Raw genomic sequence first — 26701 nt, 5'->3', positions numbered from 1 at the left:
CCTTCTGCCTATGGCAGGCTGGGAGGTCTATGGGACAATGGGGATATGTTAGGATGAATTAAAGAAAATCCAACCCCCCTTTAGTTTGAGGGGATTGTAGAAAGGAGAGCAAGAAAGAGAGCAAGTGGGGCAGAGGTGAGGATCAAAGAGGGGTGCCCGGACTCCAAGGGCAGAAGAAGGTCGTGCATTGCATCCCCTTGCTTTCCTTCACACAGCCTTATTCAAGCTCTGCTTGGGCTGGGGGATGGGGGGGGCGGGGGGGGGGGCGGGGGGCGGGCAGGGGAGAACAGCTGCAGACTCAATTAACCTGAGCTGGGACCCAGGAGGCCAGGCTTTCAACAGGCTTCCTGGTGATTTTAATATGTATTGGGTTGAAAACCACTGAGGTTAAAGTGAGACAGGAATGAACGGGCAGATTCCCCCACTCTGCTTCTCAGTAGGAAGCGCTCATGCAAATAAAGAGGTTAATTATGGACAAAATAAAGAAGTTAATATTTCTCAGGACTTTTGGGGAGTGGGTTCATTTGTCGCACATAACACATGAATGACAATACTCTATAAATTGTAGAGACCTCTTCTCTGGAAATTTGCATTGTTGTAACCAAGTTGCAGCACCGAGTAGAAAAGTAATTCTCTGGTTAGCACTCCAGGAACCTGGGGAGTGAGAATAGATCCAGGTTTTAGCTAAAATGCCCCCAGTACAGCTGAATGGTCTTCCTCGAATCAAATTAAGTCATTTCTTTTCCTGAAGTCAAAGTGAGATGAACCAAACAAAAGTACTTTGTTACGTAGTTGATCGCTAGTTGCAAATTCCGGAGGGCTTTGCTCCTGGAGTTGGAGGTGGCGGGTGGAAGGGTCGTGGTTAAGGCCAAGGCCCTGGAGTCAGAATGAGTGAGGTTAGAATCCTGGATCTGCCCCTACTAACTGTGTAACTTTGGAAAATTTGCATAACTCCTCGCAGCTTGTGTTCTCATGAGCAAAATGGGCACGATTACACGGTCTCCGCCATAGGTTGGTGTGAGGGAAGACAATCCGAAGTACATGCTCATGCTTCTGCGGGGCTATTATGAGTCCCTTTATCTAAGAATTCTGTTGAAATTTTTTTTAAGATTTTATTTATTTATTTGAGAGAGAGAGTGAGAGAGAGTGCACAAGTGGGGGAGAGGGAGAAGCAGGCTGCCGCCTAGCAGAGGGCCCGATGCGGACTCGATCCCAGCACCCTGGGATCATGACCTCAGCCAAAGGCAGACGCTTCACCAACTGAGCCACCCAGGTGCCCCTCTGTGGAAATTCTTAAGAGAGACCTAGGTCCTCTGGTAGACGTACTGACTAGGAAAGCCCAGAGGTAGACTTGAAACAGTCACACGGGATGTCCGTGTGCACACAGAAGGGTTATTCGAGAGCAGTCGTTCTCAGATTTTAGCATGTGTCAGCATCACTGGAGGGACTTGCTGGGCCTAGCCCCAGCCAATTCCGGGGGCCCGGGGGGGGGAGGGCCTGAGGATGGGCACTTCTAACAAGCTCCCAGGGATTGCTGATCCTGATGGTGACCACGCTTCGAGAACTGCCCCAGGTTGGTGGCCAGCCAGCTAGGCGGTCAACACAAATCTGGCCCACGTCTTGTTTCGGTGAACTCAGTTTTATTAGAGTACAGCCACACTGTGTGTAGTGTCTACGGCTGCTTTCGCACTACAATGGCAAAGTCGAGTCATTGTAACTGAGATCTCGAAGATTATCTACTATCTAGTCCTTTCCAGAAAATATTTACCGACCCTTGTTCCAGAGTAAAAGAGGTCAGGTACTTCGGGCTGACATCTTCGCCTTGGAACACAACCCTCATTAGGTTATATTATGCGGGGCTTGAGAAAGGGTGGGGCTCAATCAGGAACGTGTATTTCCAGTACTGAAGTGTTGTGTTTCTTCCAATCTTGCTCTTGCTCTAAGAAACTTACACATTCTTAGAGTGAGTAGTTAACGAGCTGGCACTGAGAATAAAAAATTCTATTGGAGGTAAATACTGATGATACTATCTACTTGATTTTGCTAGTCTTCATTGTCACGGCAAACACATTAGCTTAACCAAACTGTATGATGCCAATAATTTACTTCAAAGGGCTCCATCACAAAATCGGGAGTCTCAATGCTTGCACATAAGAGTCACCTGAGGAAACTTTAAAAACATACCGATGTCTGGGTCCTACCTCCAGAACTTCTGATTTAAAAGTTATGGGGTGGGACTCAGTCTTTGATGTTCTTAAAAGCTTCCAGATGATTCCAATATGCAGCCAGCATTGAGAACCACGAACACAGTGTGATTTTTTAAATGTACTAGTTAAGGGGTGCCTGGGTGGCTCAGTAGCTTGAGCGTCAGACTCATGATTTCAGCTCAGGTCGTGATCTCACAGGTGGAGGGATGGAGCCCTGCACCCCCACCCCTCACCGAGCTCTGTGCTAGGCAGGGAGTCTGCTCGGGAGTCTCTGCCTCTGCCCCTCCCCCCACTTGCACACACGCCCTCTCTCTGTCTCTCTCCCTAAAATGAATAAACACATCTTTAAGAAAAAAAAATAAATAAAACGTACAGTCTAAATTATCCCCTAGGTCCCAAACTCTATGAATTGACAGCCGCAGGTGGTCTCTGTCATTCTCATTACAGAGCTGGCCCTCCAAGCTACCATACTTCCTATTGTTCATGCCACACCCACACCGTAAGCTCTGTTATTGGCATAATGAAAGTCAGAAACTGGTTTTCATTAAAGTAGTTACTTGTTAATAATGAATATCAGACATGGTGTCTGTTGAAATAATTGATATTTAAGGTTTCCTAACCTGTTCTATGTCCAGCTGTGAATTAAGAGGATTCTGATTACCTGGTATTAACTAAGAGAAGAGTTAATAAAATACAGTCACTCCTGGGGCGCCTGGGTGGCACAGTGGTTAAGCATCTGCCTTCAGCTCAGGGCGTGATCCCGGCGTTATGGGATCGAGCCCCACATCAGGCTCCTCCGCTATGAGCCTGTTTCTTCCTCTCCCACTCCCCCTGCTTGTGTTCCCTCTCTTGCTGGCTGTCTCTCTCTCTGTCGAATTAAAAAAAAAAAAAAATACAGTCACTCCTGCCTTCAATGAACTTTTTGTGTGACGTGATAGTCTCATCATCTAAAAATTTTTTAAAGGTCAGTTGTTCTCTGGGTGCACATTGGAATCATCTGGGGAGATTAAAAACCCTCTCATGCCCAGGGTACACCCCAGACTACTTACCTCAGAATCTCTGGGATGGGACCCAGGAATCAGTATTTTCTAAATCTCCTCAGGTGATTTCAATGGGCAGAAAAGACTGAGAACTGCTCATCTCAAGACAACAAACAACTGGGACGTCAGAAAGTTGCAAGGCAACTGGTCGTTTCAGTTTGTTAATAATCGCTTAGTGATAGCTCCATGTGTGGGAGAAATTAGTCTGAGCCTTACTTTCCTCATAACGTGATGTGAGGTTTCTAGGAGAGTAGCTAACACGCACGCAACCCATGTTGCTGGAAACCATCAACGAAATGAAAAGGCAACATATGGAATGAGAGAAAACATTTGCACATCATATACCTGATAAGGGGTTACTCTCCAAAATATATAAAGAACTCATAGAACTCAATAGAAAAAAAACCAGTCTGATCAAAAACTGGGCAGAGGCTCTGGATGGACATTTTTCGAAAGAAGACAAATAGATGACCAACAGGTACACGAAATCACTCGTCATCAGGGAAATGCAAGTGAGAAGTTCAGTGAGATGTCACCTCCCACCTCTCCGAATGGCTAGTATCAAAAAGACAAGAGACAACGAGTGTCGGCCACGCTGAGAAGAGGGAACATCTGTGCGCTGCTGGTGGGAATGTAAACTGGTGCAGCCACTGTGTGTGGAGGGTCCTCAAAAAATTAAAAATAGAACTACTCTATGATCCATCAATCTCACTTCTAGGCATTTATCCAAGGAAACAAAATCACTATCCTGAAAGAAACACACCCCATGTTCACTGCAGCCTTATTTACATTAGCCAAGAGACTGAAAAACCCAAGTGTCCATCAATGGATAAATGGATAAAGAAAGGTGGTATATATACACAATGGAATATTATTCACCGTTAAAAAAGAAAGGAAACCTGCCATTTGTGACAACACAGATGGACCTGGAAGGTATTATGCTAAGCAAAATAAGTCAGACAGAGAAAGATAAATACTATAGGGTCTCACTCATATGTGCAATCTAAAAAACAAAGCAAAACAAACAACCAAAGAACAAGAAAAACCTGAACTCATAGACGCGGGTTACAGATTGGTGGTTGTGGTTGCCAGAGGGAGGGGTGGGTAAAATGGGTGAAGGTGGTCAAAAGATACAAACTTTCAGTTAGAAGATAAATAAATCCTGGGGATGTAATGTACAGCATGGTGACTATAGTTAGTAATACTGTGTTATATCTTTGAAAGTTGCTAAGAGTCACTCATAAATGTTCTCATCATACAAAAAAAATTTGTACCTATGTGTGGTGATGAACTGTAACTAGACTTCTTGTGGTGATTATTTTACAATATACACAACTAATAGGGGCACCTGGGTGGCTCAGCCGTTAAGCGTCTGCCTTCAGCTCAGGGCATGATCCTAGGATCCTGGGATCGAGCCCCACATCGGGCTCCTCCTTTGGCAGCCTGCTTCTTCTTCTCCCATTCCCCCTGCTTGTGTTCCCTCTTTCACTGGCTCTCTCTCTCTCTGTCAAATAAATAAATAAAATCTTTAAAAAAAACAATATATACAAATAATAATATCAATATATGCAAATATATCAAATTATGTTGTACACCTGAAACTAACACAAAGTTACATGTCAGTTATATCTCAATTAAAAAAAAAAGTCTGATATTGTAGATGAAGAAACAGGTGCATAGAAAAGGTTACACAGTACCGAGAGAGGAGATGGAAACCTAGTCTGTCTCAAGGGACCACAGGCTTTTACCCACTAGTGTCTGCCACATCCATGTGGTCTCTCAAGAATTTCTGAGATTCCTGCCCACACCCCCGCCCCACCTCCTTATTTTCCGAATGTACTGGGAGAGCCCCTAGGAACAAATCTGTTTCAACAATCTTCATTTTATAAGAGGAGAAGCACATCCAGAGAAGTAACGTGCCTTCCTAAAATCACCTGGAGAGTCAATATTAGAGACAGCCACAGGATTCAATGAAGTGTCTCAAAACTGAGTCAGGCAAAGGAGGATGAAAACAATTTTTATTTATGTACTTATGTATTTATTTATTTATTTTTAATTAAAAATATTTTTTTTGCATTTTATTTATTTATTTGAGAGAGAGGGCACAAGCAGGGGGAGCAACAGAGGGAGAGGGAGAAACAGACTCCCAGTTGAGCAAGGAGCCCTATGTGGGACTTGATCCCAGGCCCTTGCGATCATAACCTGAGCCGAAAGCAGACGCTTGACCGACTGAGACACCTAGGTGCCCCTGAAGAAAGTTTTTAAAGCAAAGTAACCATTCTATAACTTGATCTTGGTGGTGGTTACACCTTGTATACAATTACCAAAGCACACCGTACCTTGGAAATTGATGAATTTTAATGTATGTCAATAATAAGCTAGATAAAGGTGGAAAAGCAAATGTATACACATAATTGGGGTTGGGGTGCCAGAGACCATGACGAATGCCTTGCATTTCTTACCTCATTAATTCTTGGGCAAGAATATAGCCTGTCTAAACCACTCAGGTTTTTTGGTCTTTCTGGGTGACATTTTCTGGAATTCCATATCTCACTGTCAATAAAATCTCACTTAGCACTAAATGGGACTGAATTTTTAAGTAGGTGAGCAGGCCCTGCTCCATGCTCTTGTCCACCGCACTCCCCATGTCTGTAACTAGAAAGGTTACAGGCTATACGTGCCAAGCAGCTCCAGGAAGCCAGGCATGAGCAATTCATTTCATCCACCGCAGCACTTTGGGGTAGGTGCTACTATCGCCCCCACTTCATGGATGCTGAAGCCTAAGGACGAAGCCCTTAAAAACCCAGGTAGGGTTTCACATCAGGAAGCAGTAGGGCCAACATCTGCCTCCAGGCAGTCTGAGCCCTCGAGGTTTGCTAACCCCCACACCGCACGGCCTCCCGACCAAAGACACGAGCCGGCTGCTGGAGAGCTGCGTGGGGCGATGGCGTGACCTTGGAGAGATGGCAGAGGAAGCTTCTCCCGAAGCAGCCTGCATCCCAGACTAGAGTGGCCCCAGCGGATGGTCAGATCTGTGGTCGTGCTCCCGGGGACAGGCTGCTGGGATGAGATGCGGCCTGGAGCCCAGGAGTTCGCAGTCACTGGGCAAAGACGCAGCCACAGGACCCGAAAAGCCCTGAGCACCGGGGAAGCCACTATATGACTTAACACACAGCCCTTCCAGTTTTGAAAAAAAAATGTAATGTCTGTTTCCCTCCTAGGTCCTGACATTGCTATAGAATGGAGAGAGCTTCCTGGAATCCTCCTCTTTCTAGCCTGTCGTTTTCAGTTTCGTTTTGATTCTGTTTTTAAATCAACGAAACCTAAGAAGAGCTCCACCCCTGATTCGACAGCAAGAGCCTGCTGCCCGGCTGCCTGTGCAGCAGTGAGACGTGGACGGGACCGTGGCGAGATGCAGGCCCTGGGGGGCCCCAGCCCTGGGCAGACGTGCGTGCTGATCCTCATCTTCACGGTGCTCCTGCAGTCCCTCTGTGTGGCCGTGACCTACATGTACTTCACCAGGGAGCTGAAGCAGGTCAGTACCATGCACATGGTCCCCGACAGAGCCTCTCGGCCCCCCAGCCCCGGCTTAACTGCCTGTGTTTCCTCTTCTGTGAAGACTTTACAGGAGAAAAAGAAAGTTCCTTCTCTCTGCCTATGGACCTTAACTGCTAACGCATAGGATTACTGAGGACCTTGCAAAAGTGTCAGTGGAAAGGATTCTGTGAACAGAGCACAGTTACAGAACTGGCTCTGCCAGCGACTAGCAGCTGCAGGAACGAAACTACAGTGGGTTTTTTTCTCTTCAACAGTATGTGCATTTTATAATACTAGGAATTGAACTAAAATCAGCACCAAGTCTTGGAAGGTCATCAGGTTTATCCTTTTCCTCCAAGAATCGGGGTGGGGGGTAAGTCCGATCTTTGAAGCATGCTTTTGCTTGAGATCTGTGGCATTTCTGTGTTGACAGTAGTGAGGATAGAAAGGACTGGCATTCGTCTATTCCTCAGCTGCAGACGTGTCATGCATAAAGTCCGTAATAAAGTCTGTTACCATATGGACTCCGCATTTTATGTTCATGATAAAATAATTGAAAATAAAACGATTGTTCTATGTCTGTGGTGGTCCAAGTATGAATGCAGGTGCATTTGACAGAGGGGGAAAAATGTAGTGCCATTTTAGTTCCTGCATTTCTCAACGATATAAAACTTTTAGAACTATGAATGCAAGACGGCTGAACATAAACCAAGTCAGCTTTGGGCTTCTAATGTATGGTTTGACTAATCGTGTATTATGTAGGAGAGAAATGTGAGCTGAAAGGAACTTTAGACACCCCCCACTTTATACATGAGGAGACTGGAGAGCCCCAGACAAAATGACCTATCTAAGCTCAGACAGGACTTCGGAAGCAGAGCTGAACTCGGGTCTTTGGGCACCTGCATAACGCTCCTTCCTCCACAGCAGGGTGTCCGCAGGGTAACATATTTGCACTCTCTGATGCACACTGCATCCTGCTACCTTATGCTAAAGCAGCACTGCCTCTGCCAGCTGGCTGGGAAATGCCAGTAGAAGAGTCTAGGGAAAATACAAATCATCCAAATGCCGTAGACGGAGCATCTGTTAAGAAAATGAACTTTGTATACCGTGTGGAGTAAACGTTGGTTATCTCAAAGAGTTGCAAATTTTTCCTTTGGATTTGGATGAAGTAGCCTCTTATTTGATTTGCAAGTAATCATGAAAATGATGGGCTACCCTCAGATGACCCAGGAAGTCAGCTTTGCTCTAGGGCACATTCAGAAGAGCCTGGATATTTGTAACTAAAACATCAATGTAACTATAAACATGCCTCTGGTTCTAAGTCCACCTGAGGGGCTCGAATAGTGCTGTGTTTGTGAGTTTGGAAGTAGCATGTCCTAACCTTTGTTAACTTGGCAGGATTAAGCAGAATGAGTCTCTGTATTATGCAAGTCATTGCCTCAGTTTGCTGACATTACAAGTTGGCCTAATTTTAAGGCTGACTTAACTAGTTCTTGACCGGACAGACTCATGCACTTCTCTGTGTATACGATCGAGTGTTTTTTCTAATTCAAGTATAAAAATGGAAATTTTGAATAAAGCTTAACATCTCTCCACATGCATACATTTTTCTTCACTGCATAGTTACATAGGTATACATATATGTATAGACATGCGGAAGAATTCATTAAGAGTGCCAGAAAGGGAGGGGAATTAACAGATATTGAGCCCATACTGTGTTCCAGAAACTTGGCAAAATATTGCTCTATTTGATCCTCATAACAATCTTGTAAATAGAATTACCCCATTTTACAGATAAATAAGGCTCAGGGAGTTAGGTGATTTGCCCAAGATTATAAAGCAGGTTAAAGGGAAAGCCCAATGTTGAGCCCTGGCGTTAAATGGGCGCTCAGTAAACTGTAACCATTGTAATTAGTACTGAGAAGTCTGTTGAAGTCATCACCCACTTCATCAGGAATGCTTGCAAGGAAAAATGAATCCGAGTCTCTTTGGTTTTTTTGTGTAGAATTTGGAAAAGCATCTTTAACATAAGAATTAATTTCCTAAAGCTGATCGCAGATTCCACTTTGGCTGATGAAAATTTCCAGAAGATAAACTGAGCAAGGATTATGGGGAGTGTGGCCTAAGGAGGGCTGAGTAACATCTGATGGGCCTGCACAGAGAAGCACAAAGAAGCCTGTAGACTAGCAAGCCCAGACACTAAACATGGCCTTAGCCTCTAAAGTTTATGTCTCTCTGAGAACATTTTATGGCAAGGGGACTTCCTATCACTGCGGCACCGCAGATGGGAAGGACAAAGGAGAAGGGGACCCTTAGCCACCAATCCCCATAAATGGTTCTTTATGCTACTTGTGGCTTGCAGAAAATGATCCTCAGAAACTCATGTCAGGGCAGCAGAGACAGTCAGTGCCGCCAGCTCGAAGTCTCCGAGCCAGCTGGCAAAGGAGTCAAGCTGGCAGACCACAAGCCCTGCCAAGGACAGGTTGGCCCTGGCCTAGACAACCACCATGTTTCTGATGGCACGAACAGCAGTCACGGTGGAGATCCACCTGTCAGGGCTCCTGGAGCAGAAGAGCAGGCCCTCGGTGCAAAAACTCTTTGAGTGGCGTACACACGAAAATAGCACACATGCCCCCCCACCCCCAACCCCCAGATGTGGTTAATGAGAGAATAGCTCTAGTCTGAAGTATGCTTCAAGAAATTTATGCTTTGAAGTGGGAAGGATGTGGAGAAACAGGACAGAGAGGGATCCATCACATTAATCATCATGAATCATGCTTAAAACCACAACGGCTCCCCCTCGCTCATGCATCTAGTCCCCAGCACTGGCCAAAGTCTGTAGAAAAAACCACCAAGTATGATAATGCAAGAAACGTGTGGGGGTGGGGAGGAGGGTGGGGCTTTCCCTCTGCGTTCCTGTTGTTCGGAAATCAGCATTTATGCATAAAATGTCTAGAAGGTGAAATACCAAAATGTCGATCATTGTGACCTCCAAATGGCATGATTATGGATATCTTTTTTCCTTTTTATTTTTCTATATTTTATAAATTTTCCACAGTGAATGCCATAAAAAATATCTATGCTATCTACATATGATTTTTATGTAGACTTAAAGAATGTGACATTTTTATACAGTCTTAAGAGAAAACAACCATACACACAATTGCCCACATACAACCCTGCAAACAAGGGAGGTCATCTAGAGGTTAAGAAGTACAGTTAGGGTGATTTTAGTGGGGGTTTTTGTTTGTTTATTTTTCATTTAGAAAAGCGTTCTTTACTTTTCTGTATTTTGCAGGTTGCCTGTATACCATCAATGTTTCTAGGCTTCATTAAATTTGGGGTAACAATGGAGTCACATTAACTGTCAGCCTCCCTCCCATGTAGACCTAGGATCTTATTCAATTTTCAGGGTTCTCCCTCCCACCTCCTAGAGGTGTTTCTGGAAAATCCCCAGAGGGCATCCCGAGCCACTAGCCTCAGCTGGTTCTGGCCTGGGCTGGGCCCTGCTGCATTTCCACCCTCTCAGCCTCCTCTTCAGTTCCCAGAAAGCTGCCGGCCACCATTACTGCGTGGTCCCCAGGCAGCTCTCGTCAGCGCTGCTTCTCCTGCCCCTGGCCCTAGCTTCTCCTGTTCTTCATCCTTTCATGCTGAGGCAGCTTCCAACTGCTGTGAAGTAAGAAAATAAGTCACCCTCCTCTCTATGTCACGCACACCTTTTCATCTCAACAAGTTATAGAAGTTTGTGAGCCTGTTTATTCAGTTTCATCAAACCATTGTCTGGCCCAGAACACGCAAACTGTTGTGCTGGGACAGCGTCCAATGTAGCTAACTTGCTCTTCCTGGAACCTCTTTCTGGCCTTGTACTGAATCCAGCTCCTCCTCTCTGGCCCTCCCCATCCCCTGGATGTGTTCTCATATTTGCTGGATATGGTCTCGTATTTCTAAAGCATACCTAATTGAATTCCTTCCTAGGAAATGCTTTTTAGCTCCCACATATATTGGAGATGCATATAGACGTCTGCAGGAGAAGAGCATGGGGAGGGGAAGGGGCAAAGCAATGTTGTCTAACTCCGCTGCTGGTCATATCTCCATTCAGGTGGCCCCAGCTGTCACCGCCATTACATCTACTAGGTTGAATGTTTTACTCTTGTAATTAAAAACAGGAAGAATGAAAGTAAACATTTATTTAAAAGTAAATGAATGTTCTATGCCAGAGTACGTGGAAAGGAATTCATCAACTCGGGTTTGTCCTTTTGCACTTGAAGGAGCTTGATCAAATGTCCGAGGGGTACATGGCTGGGCACAGAACAATGTGACTCTGCCTGGGACCTCTCATAAACAACTTATTTTGATTTGGAATGAGATTGTCTTTTTATAGGAAGGAGCATCATTAAGTTTGATCTTTCCTTCAAGTTTTGGAGTCCCTTAAGTTCAAACAAGAGATAAAAATGGCCATTTCCCCATTTATTTCTCCAGAGGAAGGCAATTCAGATTTGAACAGGGAAATAACATCTCTTCAATCCCAGTTCTTAAAAATAAAAACAGGAAAAAAGAAAAAACCTAATGTCCGCCCTTGAATGGACTTCCCATTTTCCTTTATAAAATTAACCAGTTATCAGCCTGGAATGTGCTGGATGGTTTGGGACGTATGCAGGCATGCATTTGTGCTTGCTCGTGAGTGCGTGTGCATGTGTGTGTGTGTGTGTATATATACATGTGTGTATGTGTGTTTAATATCAAGCTAGGACTCTGTTGACAATTACCTGGCCATTGTAAATGTTTGCTCTCAATCAGAAGGAGGGGGCAAACCTTCCAATTGTGTTTCACGTGTCAGCAGGTAAATCCCTAACTAGTGTGGACATTTAGTAAAACAACGTTAAGATTTCCAGTGGCAGCATTCTAGATTCTGTTCTAGATTCTGCCATCCAGAGGAGTAGAAATCACACAGTAACTAGAATTTACTTAATACCAAAAGCTCAGATCGAGAAACAGAACATTACCTCACCCCAAAGACCCCAAAGGATTTGTTTATTTTTTATTTAGGATCCTGGAATTTAAATGGACTCTATTGCCTACCTTTTTTATTTTTTTTTCAGAGAGAGAGAGAGAGAAAGAGAGAGCTTAAGCGGGGAGGGGCAGAGGGAGAGGGAGAGAGACTCTTAAGCAGGCTCCATGCTGAGCCCAGAGCCCAATGCAGGGCTTGATCTCACAACACTGAGATCACGAAATCTGAGCTGAAATCAAGAGTTGGAGGCTTAACAGACTGAGCCACCCTGGCACCCCTCTATTGCCCACTTCGTACCTAGGTGGTTTCCCACCTTTAGAATGGGTTCCTCACCATCCCAGAGCTGGAAAGGACCTCAAAGATCACCACAATGAACCAGCTCAAAAATCAAATGACAAACAGACGCAGAAGAGAAGAAGCAATTTGCTGAAGGACACACCGGGGCAGTGAAGGGCATTGTGACCCAGGATGTCTGGCCCACACCTATAACGTTTCCACCATATCCAGCTGCTTACTTGTATTCACAAGACAAAGCACAACATGGTTACTTTTATTTCAAGCCATGCGCTTATCTAAGGTGCCAAGACATCTTTGAATCTGTCGTCCATCAATTCTTGCTTTAACTTGTAAATAAACACAAATAAAAAACACTTGTGCATAATATTGTGTTGTATCCCATCTTAACCCAGATGCAGGACAAGTACTCCCAAAGCGGCATCGCTTGTTTCTTAAAGGAAGATGATATCCCTTGGGACCCGAATGATGAAGAGAGTATGAACAATCCTTGCTGGCAGGTGAAGTGGCAACTCCGTCAGTTTGTTAGAAAGGTAGGTGGACCACCGGCTCACCCCGCCAGCAGGCATGGCAGGTCGCAGAAGAGGGAACGCTTAAGATCATCAAGTGTGGATGCCTCATTTTGCAAAGGAGGAAACTGAGGCCCAGAGTGTTTAAGTGATTTTCCCCAAACGCATAGAATTAGGAGAAAGTGGAACAGCACCAAACAGCGGGTCCTGGCTGACTCCTGGTGTAGAGTCACTCCTCTACTCCAGAGAGCCTCCCCATCTGGTCTAACCCTTTTATCTCCCATTGTGGAAATTGAGGCACAGACAGGGTAATGTGTTCAAGGTCACACGACAATACAAGATGTGTGTGATTTTGTTGTTGTTGTTGTTCAGAAAACAGAAGAAGCCAAATACTGGTGTTCTATTCTCTTCCAACCTTATTGCTCTCTGGAATTAAACATATGTTTATTTTTGTATGCATGTAGAGATGAAGAAAGAGGAAAGGAAGAGGGAAGAAAGAGATACTTTGAGAAATTGAAGGTGATGACATCTCAATTTATAGTTAATAAATAACTAATTACAAAATATCTGTTTGTGGAAGTTGCTAAAACAGGATCTCTAGCAGAAACACTATGTCAGCAAATAGTTTATGTTACTAAATTACATAGTTTTACTTTAATAGTTTTATCTTCTGCTTGTCCGGAAAGGTCAGATGAGAACATGGGTATGAAAATACTCTGTAAACAATGATACAACATCATTGTTTAAAAAAAAAAAAAATACTGGGGACATTCCCAGGGCAGGAAGGAGGCATGTTTTGAAGATACGATTGTTAAGTCCATTGTTTGGTGCTCAGTCTGTCTTTACATAGAAACAATGTTATGCTTCTGGTTAGGGCTCCAATTTATAACCCAAGCAGTTCTCACAGTAGAGCCCAGATGTCAACTAGGATGCCGTTTCTATAAAAAATGAAATCCGACCTCGACTCGCCTGGAGGCCAGGGCAGGGCGCGCACTGCACCCAAGCTATACTGAAGACTCCATTGCCACAGGTGGTGAGGACCAGGAAGCCCAGGCGGTGGGCGGGGGGGACGGGGCATCCTGAAGAGACTGAGGAATGGGACTCGGCAGTCCCTGGGGTTAGTGGGGGCAAACCCACAGCTGGCAGGGGAGAGAAACTTAGAACTAGGGCAGAAATCTGGAGCCTGAGAAGGGGGCTGGATGCTGGGGCTGGGAGTGGGGGGTTAGAGAAGTAGCGGGGATAGACTTCACATACCTGTTCCTGCTGTTCTCTCTCTCCCTCCCATTCTCACACCCTGCCACTCACTAGAATAGGAATGCGAGAGGCTAGGGGAGGACACAGACGGGTGGTGGGGGGGGGGGGAGTGATTTCCCATTTTTTTCAGGCACCGTTAATGGAACAGATTATTTTCCAGTAAACGTCCTATCCCCATTCCATATGGTATCTCATTAATCCTTACAGCTCTGTGGAGAAGGAACCAACATTATTATCTTCCTCTCTCTCTCTCTTTCTTTTTTAAAGATTTATTTATTTATTTTAGAGAGAGTGAGCCTGAGGGTGGGGGATAGAATCTCCAGCAGACTCCCTGCTGAGCATGGAGCCCGACTTGGGGCTGGATCCCATGACCCTGACCCTGAGATCAAGAGTCCGACGCTCAACAGACTGGGCCCCCTCGTCCTCTATTTTTTAAAAAAATAAAGTTCGCATCAGTTAAGTAACTTGAGCAAAGTCTCCCAGAGCTAGTGATTGACTCATTTGAATCTGGACCTTTTTTTTTTTTTTTAAAGATTTTATTTATTTATTTGACAGAGAGAGCCAGCCAGTGAGAGAGGGAACACAAGCAGGGGGAGTGGGAGAGGAAGAAGCAGGCTCACAGTGGAGGAGCCTGATGTGGGGCTCGATCCCATAATGCCGGGATCACACCCTGAGCCGAAGGCAGATAGATGCTTAAGGACGGAGCCACCCAGGCGCCCCTGAATCTGGACCTTCTGGCCAGACTGTCATCATTCCTCTATTCGGCTTCCCACACTATGGGAATTACCCTTCTCTCTTTCCTGTTCCTCCTTCTTCCTTCCTTCCTTCTATCCCAGAATGAGAGAGATAGAGAGGCAATTCTGAGGCCACCTCTGGCTCCCTCCACCCCCCGCATGCCCTTTGTTTTAGAGGCAGACCCTCCCTTACCAGGTCAGGGCTTGAGACTGAGGGGAAAGCAGAGAGCTTCTGGTTTGGGGTGGGAGTGCAGAGGAGGGGAGTTTCTGGCAGTTTCAAAAGGAACAACAGTGGCAGGAAATGAGGGCAGTGATGGACAAAGGCCCAGATGACAGAACTAAGTGGAGAGGACTTTAGAAGCCACGGATGCACTCAGCATTAGCTCATCTAATAGAAAGGCTAAGGTTTCCCTCTTTCTTACTGATTTTCCCCACAGGTCAGTTCAAAGAAGGTGATACTGGTTGTTTAGTAAAGGTATTGACATTTGGTGAAATATGTTTATATGAAGAATGCCCTGGCCACATGTCCAAAATGAGAGAATGACCCAGTGTTGCCAGGTCCTGGCTTATTGGGCTCTGTATGTCTCTGGGCCTCATGAGAGAGAGGTGGTGTGCCTTACACCTTGAGGCTTGGGTCTGCCCAGCCATTCAAAGCCCATGAACACTATTACACAGTGCACTTACACACACACTGGTCTGCAGACACACGCCCCACAGGGAGAAAGTGAGGTGGCCTGGGCGCCACATCCAGTAGCCTCAAGGAAGTTTGGGGAACATTAGCCTCACCTAATTTGCCAGATGGCACCTTCTTCCTGGGCTGCTCCAGGTGTGGCCTTTTGAAGACTCCATCCAGAAACAGAACTTTCCACAGCTGCCTCTGCCTCAGGATTCACCCCAGCTCCCCCCCAACCCCACGCAAACCCTGTGCTTGAACAACTAAAGCTTCCGAGGTTCCGACCTGACGTAGAAATTACATCTTAGACATCCGCAAGAAGGGCCGTAGACATTCTGTAGTCAGTTGAAATTTTTAGGGAAATTAACAAGCTTTATTCAATACTGTTTGCAGATGATTTTGAAAACCTATGAGGAAACCATTCCTTCAATTCCAGGTAGTATTTTTTGTTTGTTTGTTATTTTAATTTTCTACTGTCGACTTCATGACAGGCTGAATAGCTCTCCAGCCCTTTTTCTCTGCTTCCATCTACACATCTCCCCTCAGACTGCGACTTAGTGTCTCAAGCCACCTGATTCTATTTTCCTATTTGTGTTGGCAGTTAGAAAGCTTACAGCCAAACCTGGGGCCCCAGCTGTGGTCAAAACTTCATTTCATCTGAATCTTGTTTTTCCACCGTGCATTTTCCTTTCACCTCGATTTCTTTAGTTATTTATTTTTTACTTTCAAATGTGTCGTAAATAAGTCATCTAAATCCTTTCTGGAACATGGCTAGAGGTAAGATAAATAAGGGCCCCAACGTAACCCGTCTTCTCTGCTTCCGACCACCACGAGATTCTATGCCTTTCTTTACGCAACAGCCCCTCGCGACCCTCACTTCATCATCTTTCCCAGCAATCCTTTACCCACCCACACTTCTCATCTTGAGATCCCGCAGCCATGCCCACCTTCCTGTAACTGGTCAGCAGCCTGCTTTTGACCCACGTCCCCTTTGAGGGCTGGCTTCTTCCGTTCCTGCCTTCTCATATACCTGGCTCCTTCTCAGTCTCATCCTATCACCTGTTACCTTTTCAGAGAAAATTTCCCTGGCTACCTTTCTGAGTAAGTTCCGCCACACCTACTATTTCTATTGCACTTCTCTTGTTCATTTCCTTTTATTTTTATATATTTTTTATCTGTGTGCCCTCTGATTCCCTGATTAAAGATCCACAAAGACAGAACACGTGTCTGTTTCTCTCCTCTGTCTATACCTAGCACCTAAATTAATGCTCCAAACCTAGTCGATTCTTTTATCCCCCGGCCCTGAGGTCTAATACCTTTTGTGTGCATGTGTGTGTATTATGATTGAGACGAAATTCACATAACACACAAGTAACTTTTTTGAGGTATCATTCTCATTTTATTTTTTCATTGAAGTATAGTTGACATACAATAGGATATTTCAGGTGTATACCATGGTGATTTGACATCTACATACATTACAAAATGCTCACTGCAGGAAGTATGGTTACTATCTGTCACCGTACAGAGTAATTACAATACTATTGACTATCTTCCCTGTACCGTATTTTATATGATGGTGACTTAGTTGTTTTATAACTGTACCTCTGAATCCCCTTCACCTGTTTCACCCATCTCCCCAACCCACTCCCTTCTGGCAACCACCAGTTTGTTCTCTGTATTTATGTGTCTGTTTGTCTTGTTTTGTTTGTTTTTAGATCCCACATATAAGTGAAATCTTACATTGCTTGTCTTTATCTGTCTGACTTATTTCACTTAGCATAATACCCTCTAGGTCCATCCATGTTGTCTCAAATGGCTAGATTTCATTGTCTTTTATGGCTGAGTAATATTCCATTGTGTATATATACCATAGCCTCTTTATCCATTCATCTTATGAATGGACACTTGGGCTGCTTCCATATCTTGGCTACCGTAAATAATGCTGCAATAAACATGAGAGTGCATGTATCTTCTCAAGATAGTGATTTCATTTACATTTTCTTGGGATAAATACCCAGAAGTGGAATTGCTGGATTGTATGGTTTTTCTGTTTTTAATTTTTTCAGGAATTTCCATACTGTTTTCCGGAGTGGCCGCACCAATTTATATTCCTACCAGTAGGGCAGTGGGGTTCCCTTTTCTCCACATCCTTGCCAACACTTGTCTTTGCTTGTCTTTTTGTTGTTAGCCATCCTGACAGGTGTGAGGTGAGATCTCACCGTGGTTTGCATTTGCATTCCCTGATGTTGAGTGAGACTGAGCACCTTTCCATGGCAGGGCAGGAGCAGCTTTGGGGGACACTGGTCTCAGCCGAGCTGCTCTAGAGGAGTTTCTACCAGGACGGGCAGATTGGGGAGGCAGGTCCACGGGGTAATGCCAGGCGGAGGCGAGTAGCGCTGGCAAGGTAGATGGAGAGAGTCAGAACCGGCACCGGTCAGTGCATCAGGCCAGCTAGACAGAAGGAGGGCAAGAGAAAAGGCCATCAGCACTTCTGTACCCAAAGAAAGTTCCTATAGATGCCTGCTCTCCTAGCACGTGCCCTAAAATTAGTCAATACATCTCCTTCACTTATGGCCTAGGCACTTTTGAAGCCCCTGCCTCTGTGCTGGGTCTTGGAATGAGTGAGTTTGTGTGCAAGCCCTTTAAAAGCAGAGTCTCGGTTTCCTATAGCCCTCTGGCTCTCCTGGAGGTGAGCCCCACTGATTTTCAAAGCCGGACACTGTAGAGCTTGTCTTCCCAGTGCAGGCCCCGGGCAGGGGGCCAGTGCCCCATGTGGGGCTTGAATCCCTTGCTCCCCAGGGGGAATTCCATACCTACATATCCCCCCTTCCCTTGTAGATCACCTCACCTTGCAGGTGGGTCCTGACCAGACCTTGTCACTGCCCTTCAACTCTTCTCCATGTGGCTTTTTCTTTCTATCATTCGCTGTGGAAGAGCTGTTCTGCTAGTCTTCAGGTCTTTCTCGGAGAGGGTTGCTCTGTACACGGTTGTAGCCTTGCTGTGTCCATGGGCGGACGGGAGCCCAGGTTCTTCTCGTCCCACCACCTTCGAAAACATTACGATTCACCATTTTGAAGTGCCCAGTTCAGTGGCAGATGGTGCATTCACAGTCTCGCACCACCACAATCTCTCTCCACATAGAAGGTTCTTAATACATATTTTTTAATGAATATGTAAGTCAAAAAACTATTGAATATTTGCTACTTCTTCACATTTGGTTCAGCATAGCCCCATTTTCCCATAGAACACATATAGCAGAGACTGCCATCCTCGGGCACCCCAGCCTGGCAGAGAAGAAACAGTTCTTTATGTAAGTGCTGTAATGATGTCTTTCTACTTTTCAGCTCTCCTTTTTCAATACAGTAAGCTTCCTTATTGCTAACAACTCCCATTTTTCTTTATTAAATAGGCTTTATTAAACATGAAGGATAAGACCTAGTCCCAGGGTCTATACATTCTTTCTGATTATTTCCCCAAAAGTGAAAGTGGTAGTCAGAACATTGACCACTCCCCCTCTTCTGAGGAGGCACAAGAGATCCTTGGTCTACAGTAAATGCATGTACTATTTTCAGGGTTGTAAAAAGAATATTCTTTTCTAGTCATCACAATAAGATGTGGAAATCATGTACTAATCAGTATACCAAGATTTACTCATGACACCCAAATAGACATATTCACGGGTCCCTTTTCCACAAAGTGCTTGCTGTAGCCAGTAGGAAATCTCCTCTTTGCTATTTATTTATTTATTTGTTTGTTTGTTTGTTTGTTTGTTTATTTATTTATTTATTTATTTATTTATCAAAATCTCCTCTTTAGAATTTGCTTTTATATTTAGGCTTTCCTGTATCCCTGTATCCTTGCAATCACCTCAAATGTTAGATATTTATAATTGAATTCAGTTACTGAATATTTTAAAACAAAGTGTTAAGGTCTAAGGCAGGCAAAGCATTATGAATTATTTAATAGTGGAAGTTAAAGGTGAATGGATACATCAACCTTGAAAGCTGAGCATTCTGGGAGTATTATGTAATTGATCATGCATCCCCCCATGATATGTTGGGGCTTCAGGACTGTACAAATGCCCACCCATCCTGAATAAGTAACAACTTGTACCAGGTAGATGGAAGACATTCTCATTTCCTATTCATTCGTTTCCTATGAAATTTTACCACCTCCTTTCAGTTTCCCCTCCTACTAGCCTCGATTAAGGCTTCCTATTCTCAGTCCTGATCAGTTATAGTCTGGTAACTTGCCAGTCTCCAGCCCTCCCACCTTCTACCCATCAAACCTTACTTTGAGATAGGATAGCCTAAAACACAACACATTATCTCTTTACTTCCCCTACCAAAATCTTACACAGTCTTTCCGAGTCCTGTATGATCTAAGTCTCTTAGCTTAACATTCAAATCCTCTATCATTGGGCTCCTCATTCAGGCCTGAAACTGAACTCCTCCCATGCTGTGACCCAGGAATGCTTTGTGCATCTTGCCTCTGGCCCCTGTCCTTGATCTCTGAGAATGCCCTTCTTCCATGCCTCCCTTCCCAAGTCTGCCCATCCTCATCCTGTTCAGATCACTATCCTTGCCCCTAATATTTGCTTGCATTCATTTGTCTCTAATTCTTTCTCCTTGCTTCTAAAAGAGTGCCTGGCATAGATGTGATGGGCACTTTGTTTTGTTGGAGTAAGCCTTAGCACAAACCCTCCCCTGACCTCAGTCCTCCAATAAATAGGAATCTTCCCTTCTTCTGAACACCCATCACCCTTTATTTATATTTCTCACAGGTGAATTTTTCACGGTCTAGTTCATATCTTTCCTAAAAGACTGTAAGTCCTTTGAGGGCCCAGTCAGTGTAATCGGTGATTCATCCTGGCATCTGCTGTCCAGAATAGTGCAGTGCCTCGTTCCCGGCAGTATCTGCTTGATGAAAGAATATCATTTATCTTAACAACCGGTGTCAGCACACTGGGGAAGTTTGAGCTGATGTTTTTAAAAGGGTAGTTTGCTGAATTTGTATATTTAAAGGCTCCTCCAAAGTACTGCAGAATGTGATCAATAAGTGTTATTTGTTTATTATGATCTATGAATTAGTGATTTTTATGTTTATATACTGATTGTCATGGCCAGTATGCCGATTCATGTTTCTTTCAGGGGGGCAGGGGGATGACTGTTGGATACCAGTTTGCAGCATCTGTGAACCACTGTTGTCACTGCTACTCCTTTAGAATCAGGATCACTCTGATTGTTTCTATATATAACTCAAAGTAGAAATGCACGTTGGGGAATTGGTTGGTTTGTGCACAAATCACCAAGTTATTTATATATTTGTATTTATAAATAACTTGGTGATTTATGCATTTTAAATGACTCAGCAGAATTATCACATGTCCACAGTTATTTATTTATTTGTTTGTTTGCTTTGGGAAAAGGCCAGAATCTTCATTTTGTTATATTCTGGTTGGGCCTTACCTTTGAGATGCCAATAAATTCTGACCCAAGTTACTGCTTATTCTTCTCATCTAAAATACTTTCGAAATTAGACAGAGGCTGGACTAGATGAATCATCATGTTAAAATGTAGGCTGGTTTTATGAAAGCCCATACAGTCAACTTTGGAAGCCCAGTGTGCTTACAATGTGTGAACGACAGCAGTTCTGAATAGCAATGTATTTGAAAAGTGGTTTGACAAGTGCTGAAGATTCTTTGTCATTTTTCTTTTAGAAAAGCAGCTAAATATTCCTTACGTAGTAAATGAAAGAGGTCTTCAGAGAGTAGCAGCTCACATAACAGGAACCAGTCGGAGAAGAAGCACGTTTCCAGTTCCAAGTAAGAGAAACGACAAATAAATGGCTTAACAGAAGGCAATGGAAAAATTAGTCCCAAATAGTTTATTCTTTTAACTTGTACATGAAATGTTGATATGACTGCCTACAAAATGCTCAGGGGGAATCGGGCTCAGATCGCCTCTTTTCAGAAGCAAGATCACAAGACAAATAGCTCAATAACTGCTCTCAGAAAAATTATGTGGTGGGAGAACTTTCTCTTTGAGTTTCCCATGACCCTATTTGTGCTTTCCTTCTTCTTGTTCAGAGTAATTTCTCTTTCTCACTCCCATCAAATCTTCCTCCTCTTCAAAGGTTCTCAATCAGTTATTTACTTTCACCATGAGTCACTAGGTATTCCTTGTGGCATTTGTATTCCATTGAATTATGGGAAGTTGCAATATTTGACCATTTTTCACTCACAGATATGCCAATTTCATATAGTTTAACCAAATATGGTAAGCCTATTTCTTACCTAAAGAATCGGTATCCACCTAGTAATGCAACAGTGCAAGAGTCTTATGGTCTAAATACCCATGTTGGAATACCAGCTCCTCTTTAGCTAGATGTATGGTTTGAGCAAATTACCTAACCAAATCAAGCTTCAGTTTCTTCATATACAAAGTAGAGATAATCTTTACATCATAAAATACTGAAGATTAGCACAGGCAAAATTCCTGCGTATTGTAAATACTCAATAGATAGTTTGCTTTTATTATTATGAAAGGTTTTATCCCAAGTTAAAGAAATTTAAGATATCAGTTAAAATATGAAAAGATTATGGGATTTTTTTTTTTCATTTTGGGGGGTCCAGTTGCCTTCCTGGTATTCCTGAACTCATTCTTTATGAATGATGGACATGTTCTGCCTATAAGTGAGATCATTATTGTAATGTTACATTATTATAATATTACTGTTCATCAAGAAACATAATAATTGTTTTACACTGTTGAAAAACTAAATTTTGCACCAATCACAGAGAAGAGCCCAAAGTTTAAAGGAATGTCGTATTTTGGTACAGCCTTTTTTCACTCAAAGTCTTTGGGAATTAAAGATCCAAGATCTGAAGATCTTTAAAGCTGGGCTCTCTTTGCCAAACCATGCTCCCTGTCTTACTGTGGAGTAGAGATGCTTTCTGCTTGAATGGCGCCTTTGACTCTGGATTGCTGAGAAAGACCAAGAAGGAACCCAAAGAGACCCAAAGAAATAGCAATAAGTTCTGAGCTCCAGGCTTAAAGAAATAGATATGTTTTTTGGGGGGGGGGGGTTTCCTTTCATGTTACTCATTTGAACTCACCAGCGTAGGAAGGGAGGCAGGGATTTGGGACAGAAGTTCTGCCCCAGAGTAAAGATTGCCATCTGAGTTCATCATCCTCCACGCTACAGTTTAGAGTGGAGTGTGGCAGGCGTGGCCTAAGTGGTGGATGAAGTACAGAAAAGTAAGGGACTTCCAACAGATCACAATGATACAGTAGCCTCTAGATTCCTATAAGACTGAAATTTATGTAAGATTGAAGGAGCAAGAAGTTTTATATTAGATTGAAATTCTTTGAAATCCCAACCAAAAAATTGGCTAGCCACAGCTACTGAGATAATTCTTACCTTTGCTACAGACTTCTTTTAATTTTCTTTCTCTCTAAACTTCATCCAGGCTCCAAGAATGAAAAAGCTTTGGGCCAGAAAATAAACTCCTGGGAGTCATCAAGAAAAGGACATTCATTCTTGAGTAATTTGCACTTGAGGAATGGAGAGCTGGTTATCCATCAAAGTGGGTTTTATTACATCTATTCCCAAACATACTTTCGATTTCAGGAACCTGAGGAAACTTCGGGAACAATTTCAAGGGAACAAAACAGAAAGAAAAACAAACAAATGGTACAATATATTTACAAATACACAAGTTATCCTGACCCTATACTGCTGATGAAAAGTGCTAGAAATAGTTGTTGGTCTAAAGATTCTGAATATGGACTCTATTCCATCTATCAAGGTGGGATATTTGAGCTTAAGGAAAATGATAGAATTTTTGTCTCTGTAAATAATGAGCAATTGATTGACATGGACCAAGAAGCCAGTTTTTTCGGGGCCTTTTTAATTGGCTAAATAATCTGCAAAGAAAAAAGTGACCATTCACAGCAAAGCAAGAAGTCTGAGCAAATCCACTTCTACCAAAAGACCGGAAAAGCAACACCCGCTTCTCTAATATTTCTGAAAATGACCAAGTCATTCTAAGATAGCGAAATTGCCTAAAGACCTTTCAGGGCTCTACCAGATACCAGTTTGCTAGCAGAAATCTAGAAGATTCTGTTTCCAAACACTTGTGTAGCAATAAACAGCTGTCTTCATTATCTACTCTTGTGAAGATGCCAGAAGAAAGATTAATGATCCATATCTTGTTTTATGGAGGCTTCACAGCCAGTGTGGAGCCCAACATGGGGCTTGAACTCACAACCCTGAGATCAAGAGTTGGCCACTTAACCAACTGAGCCACCCAGATGCCCAATGATCCATCTCGTAAGTAGTATATCACCTTGGTTGCTTCCAGGTTACCATAAGGGACAACACTGCCAAAGTTGACAGAAAGGGGAACCACTAAAACGTTACAATCTTGGGAGGTAGCCTCTGTCAATATATGCGATGTGCAAAGGGTGTTTGCATTGTGCATGACCTCACAGGAGGTATCTCATACATCTGGATTTGATGGAAATAAGAACATTCTACTCAAAATAATATCACTTTGTATAAAAAAAAAAACTAAATTTATGCTCAGTGAACAAGGAACTATTTGTGAATGGCTTGTGCTTTTCACTACCAAAAATCAAGCTGGCCGAAAGCACTGATAATATTTTTGATAAAGGACTCTATGATGAGTAAACAGCAATGAGAAATCAGGGAATTTGGTCTCATGGGAGCAGGAGGAGACATGGGAAAGTGGAAATGCCAAACACAGGTAAATTAGCAGAAAAGAGCCTAAGAAAGATCTGGTCCCCACCCCTCACCCTCCTACCCCATTCTCCACTGCCCAATGTCATTGTCTAGCATACCTGCTTAAGCTCATTTCAGTGATTTGCCTCTGTGAGAAGAACAGCAGTTGCTTTTTTCTGCCAAAATTATGACACAAAACATTTTATTTCACATTTAATTTAACCAGTTGGAGAAAAAAAATGAGTTGGACTGTTTGTCTAATCTCTTCTAATTATTGTCCTCAACACAACATAATTTATACTTTGGGGTTGCATGCTCAAACGTCCATTTAAACGTGTCTGATCCAATAGGTCTTTTTCAAAAAGGCTCATTTAGATTTAAATTTACAACATGCTACAGATACCTGGCACGTCTGGCCCTTCTTACTCTATTTTCTATAACACTAGTTAAGTTTTTACATACTGACAAATTGACTTATTTGTTATTCTGTCTTTTGAAACCTGCCTCCTCTCACCAGAGTATAAGCGTTGTGATAGCACGGAACGTTGGGTCCTGCTCGCATCTGTGACCTCAGTACCTGGACAGACCCTTACCATAGTACCCACACAAAATATAGTTGTGAATAAATGAGTGACTGAGTGAACAAATACCTAATCAGATGGGGAAAAATTTTTTTTAAATATCCACTGCCTCATCCCTCATACTGAAAAAAACTGGGAGGAATTTCAAAAGTAATCTCAAAGTGAGGAAGACCTTTTATTTTTTTATTTTTTTCAAGATCTAATTTTTTTAATTTTAATGTTTTTTTATTATATTATGTTAGTCACCATACAGTACATCCCCGGTTTCCGATGTAAAGTTCGATGATTCATTAGTTGCGTATAACACCCAGTGCACCATGCAATACGTGCCCTCCTTACTACCCATCACCAGTCTATCCCATTCCCCACCCCCCTCCCCTCTGAGGCCCTCAGTTTGTTTCTCATAGTCCATAGTCTCTCATGCTTCATTCCCCCTTCTGATTACCCCCCTTTCTTTATCCCATTCTTCCCCTACCGATCTTCCTAGTTCTTATGTTCCATAGATGAGAGAAACCATATGATAATTGTCTTTCTCTGCTTGACTTATCAAGATCTAATTTTTGACCAAGCGTGTAGATCAAGCACCCACGCTCACCCACTGAGCCAGCAGAAGCCCCGAAGAAGACCTTTTAAACAAGGATTTAAAACTCAAAGAAAAAGACTGTAGCATAAAACCTTGAAACGAAAGAGAAAATTAATTTTTACTCTATATTTTTATACTAAAATTTTAAGATGTTACTTTTTCAATAAAAATGACATGTTAAAATGTGTAGTTTTTGTTTAATACTTGCATTTGTTTTACAGTACCAAGATGATTAAAAATGGGAAAAAGGACTTCTAATCTCTTTTTCATGATATCTTTTATCTGACATATCTTACAGAAGAAAGGAAGTAATTGCTCACTTTTTATTTAATGTGTTAAAATATGCCAGTCTTTTCTTTTAAGTTAATGCTTTTGTTATGGGTTGAATTGTGTCCCCAAAAAAGATATGTTGAAGTCCCACTCCCCAGTACCTCAGAATGTGACCTTATTTGGAAATAGGGCTGTTGCAGATATAATTAGTTAAGATGAAGTCAGAGTGGAAAGAGTGGGTCTTTATAATAATAAGACTGGTGTTCTTTTTTTTTTTTTTTGAGATTTTATTTATTTATTTGAGAGAGAGAGAGTGGGGGGATGAGCAGAGGGAGAGAGACAAGCAGACTTCGGACAGAGCACAGAGCCTGATGCAGGGCTCTATCTCATGACCCTGAGATCATGACCTGAGCCTAAATCAAGAGTGCACACTCAACTGACTGAGCCACCCATGTACCCCAAGACTGGTATTCTTATTTAAAAAGGAAATTTAGAAACAGGCACACAGGGAGAACTCTGTGACAACAGAGGTAGAGATTGGAATGATGGCCGTCACCGGAAGCTAGGGAGAGACAAGGAAATATTCTACCCAGTCTCAGAGGAAAGATCTGAGACCCAGAGTCTCAGAACTCTGCTGACACCCCGATTTTGAACTCCTGGCTTCCAGAGCTGTGAGAGAATAAATTTCTGTTGTTGAAAGCCACTCAGTTTATGGCACTTTGCTCCAACAGCCCTAGAAAGCAAATACAGATTTTCATACTATGTCCAAGAAATCTTTTTTACTGATACTAGGCAGACATTGCCATATATTTTTTTCAAAAAGCTTTAGTCTGGCCTTTCGTGGTTTGATAGCAGCATTCAACTCTAATTTATGTGGGATGTGAGATAGAGATGTAATTTTATCTTTTACCACAGTAGGAGCCAGTTGTCCAACACTGTTCATTGGAGAATCCATTCTCGTCCCTACTGATTTTAATGGTTCTTCTCATATAGCAAGCTCTCATGGGTCTCTTTCTGTGCTCACTTTTTTTTCTATTGATCTAGTTGTCTATCTTTATATCCATACCATTTGGGTTTTTAAAATTGTGGTAAAATATATATAAAATTCATCATTTTAGTCATTTTCAACTGTACAGTTCAGTGATATTAAGTACATTCACACTGTTGTGCAACCATCGGCACTATACATCTCCAGAATGTTTTTATCATCCCAAACTAAAACTTTGTACCCATTAAACATTCTCCCTTCCCTCAGCCCTTAGT

The 26701-nt window shown here is 43.0% G+C and overlaps 1 protein-coding gene across 1 annotated transcript; it reads left to right on the top strand.

Annotated features, from left to right (window-relative positions):
- Positions 1–5775: 5775 nt before the first annotated feature.
- Positions 5776–25355, top strand: TNFSF10 (TNF superfamily member 10). The gene is made up of 6 exons (XM_026498505.4): positions 5776–6054; positions 6469–6782; positions 12482–12619; positions 15650–15692; positions 20979–21083; positions 22731–25355. Exons 1-6 carry the CDS (start codon positions 5952–5954, stop codon positions 23180–23182), a joined length of 1155 nt encoding a protein of 384 aa, XP_026354290.1. The 5' UTR covers positions 5776–5951; the 3' UTR covers positions 23183–25355.
- The last annotated feature ends 1346 nt before the right edge of the window (positions 25356–26701 follow it).

Source organism: Ursus arctos, unplaced genomic scaffold (genome assembly GCF_023065955.2).
Source record: "Ursus arctos isolate Adak ecotype North America unplaced genomic scaffold, UrsArc2.0 scaffold_4, whole genome shotgun sequence".
NCBI lineage: Eukaryota > Metazoa > Chordata > Mammalia > Carnivora > Ursidae > Ursus > Ursus arctos.
This window is presented reverse-complemented; position numbering and strand designations above follow the sequence as displayed.

Coding starts and splice junctions, on each gene's coding strand:
- TNFSF10 (XM_026498505.4), top strand. CDS start 5,952: ATGAGCAATTCATTTCATCCACCGCAGCACTTTGGGGTAGGTGCTACT. Junction 6,055..6,468: donor CGAAGCCCTTAAAAACCCAG/GTAGGGTTTCAC, acceptor TTTCCCTCCTAG/GTCCTGACATTGCTATAGAA. Junction 12,620..15,649: donor TCCGTCAGTTTGTTAGAAAG/GTAGGTGGACCA, acceptor TACTGTTTGCAG/ATGATTTTGAAAACCTATGA.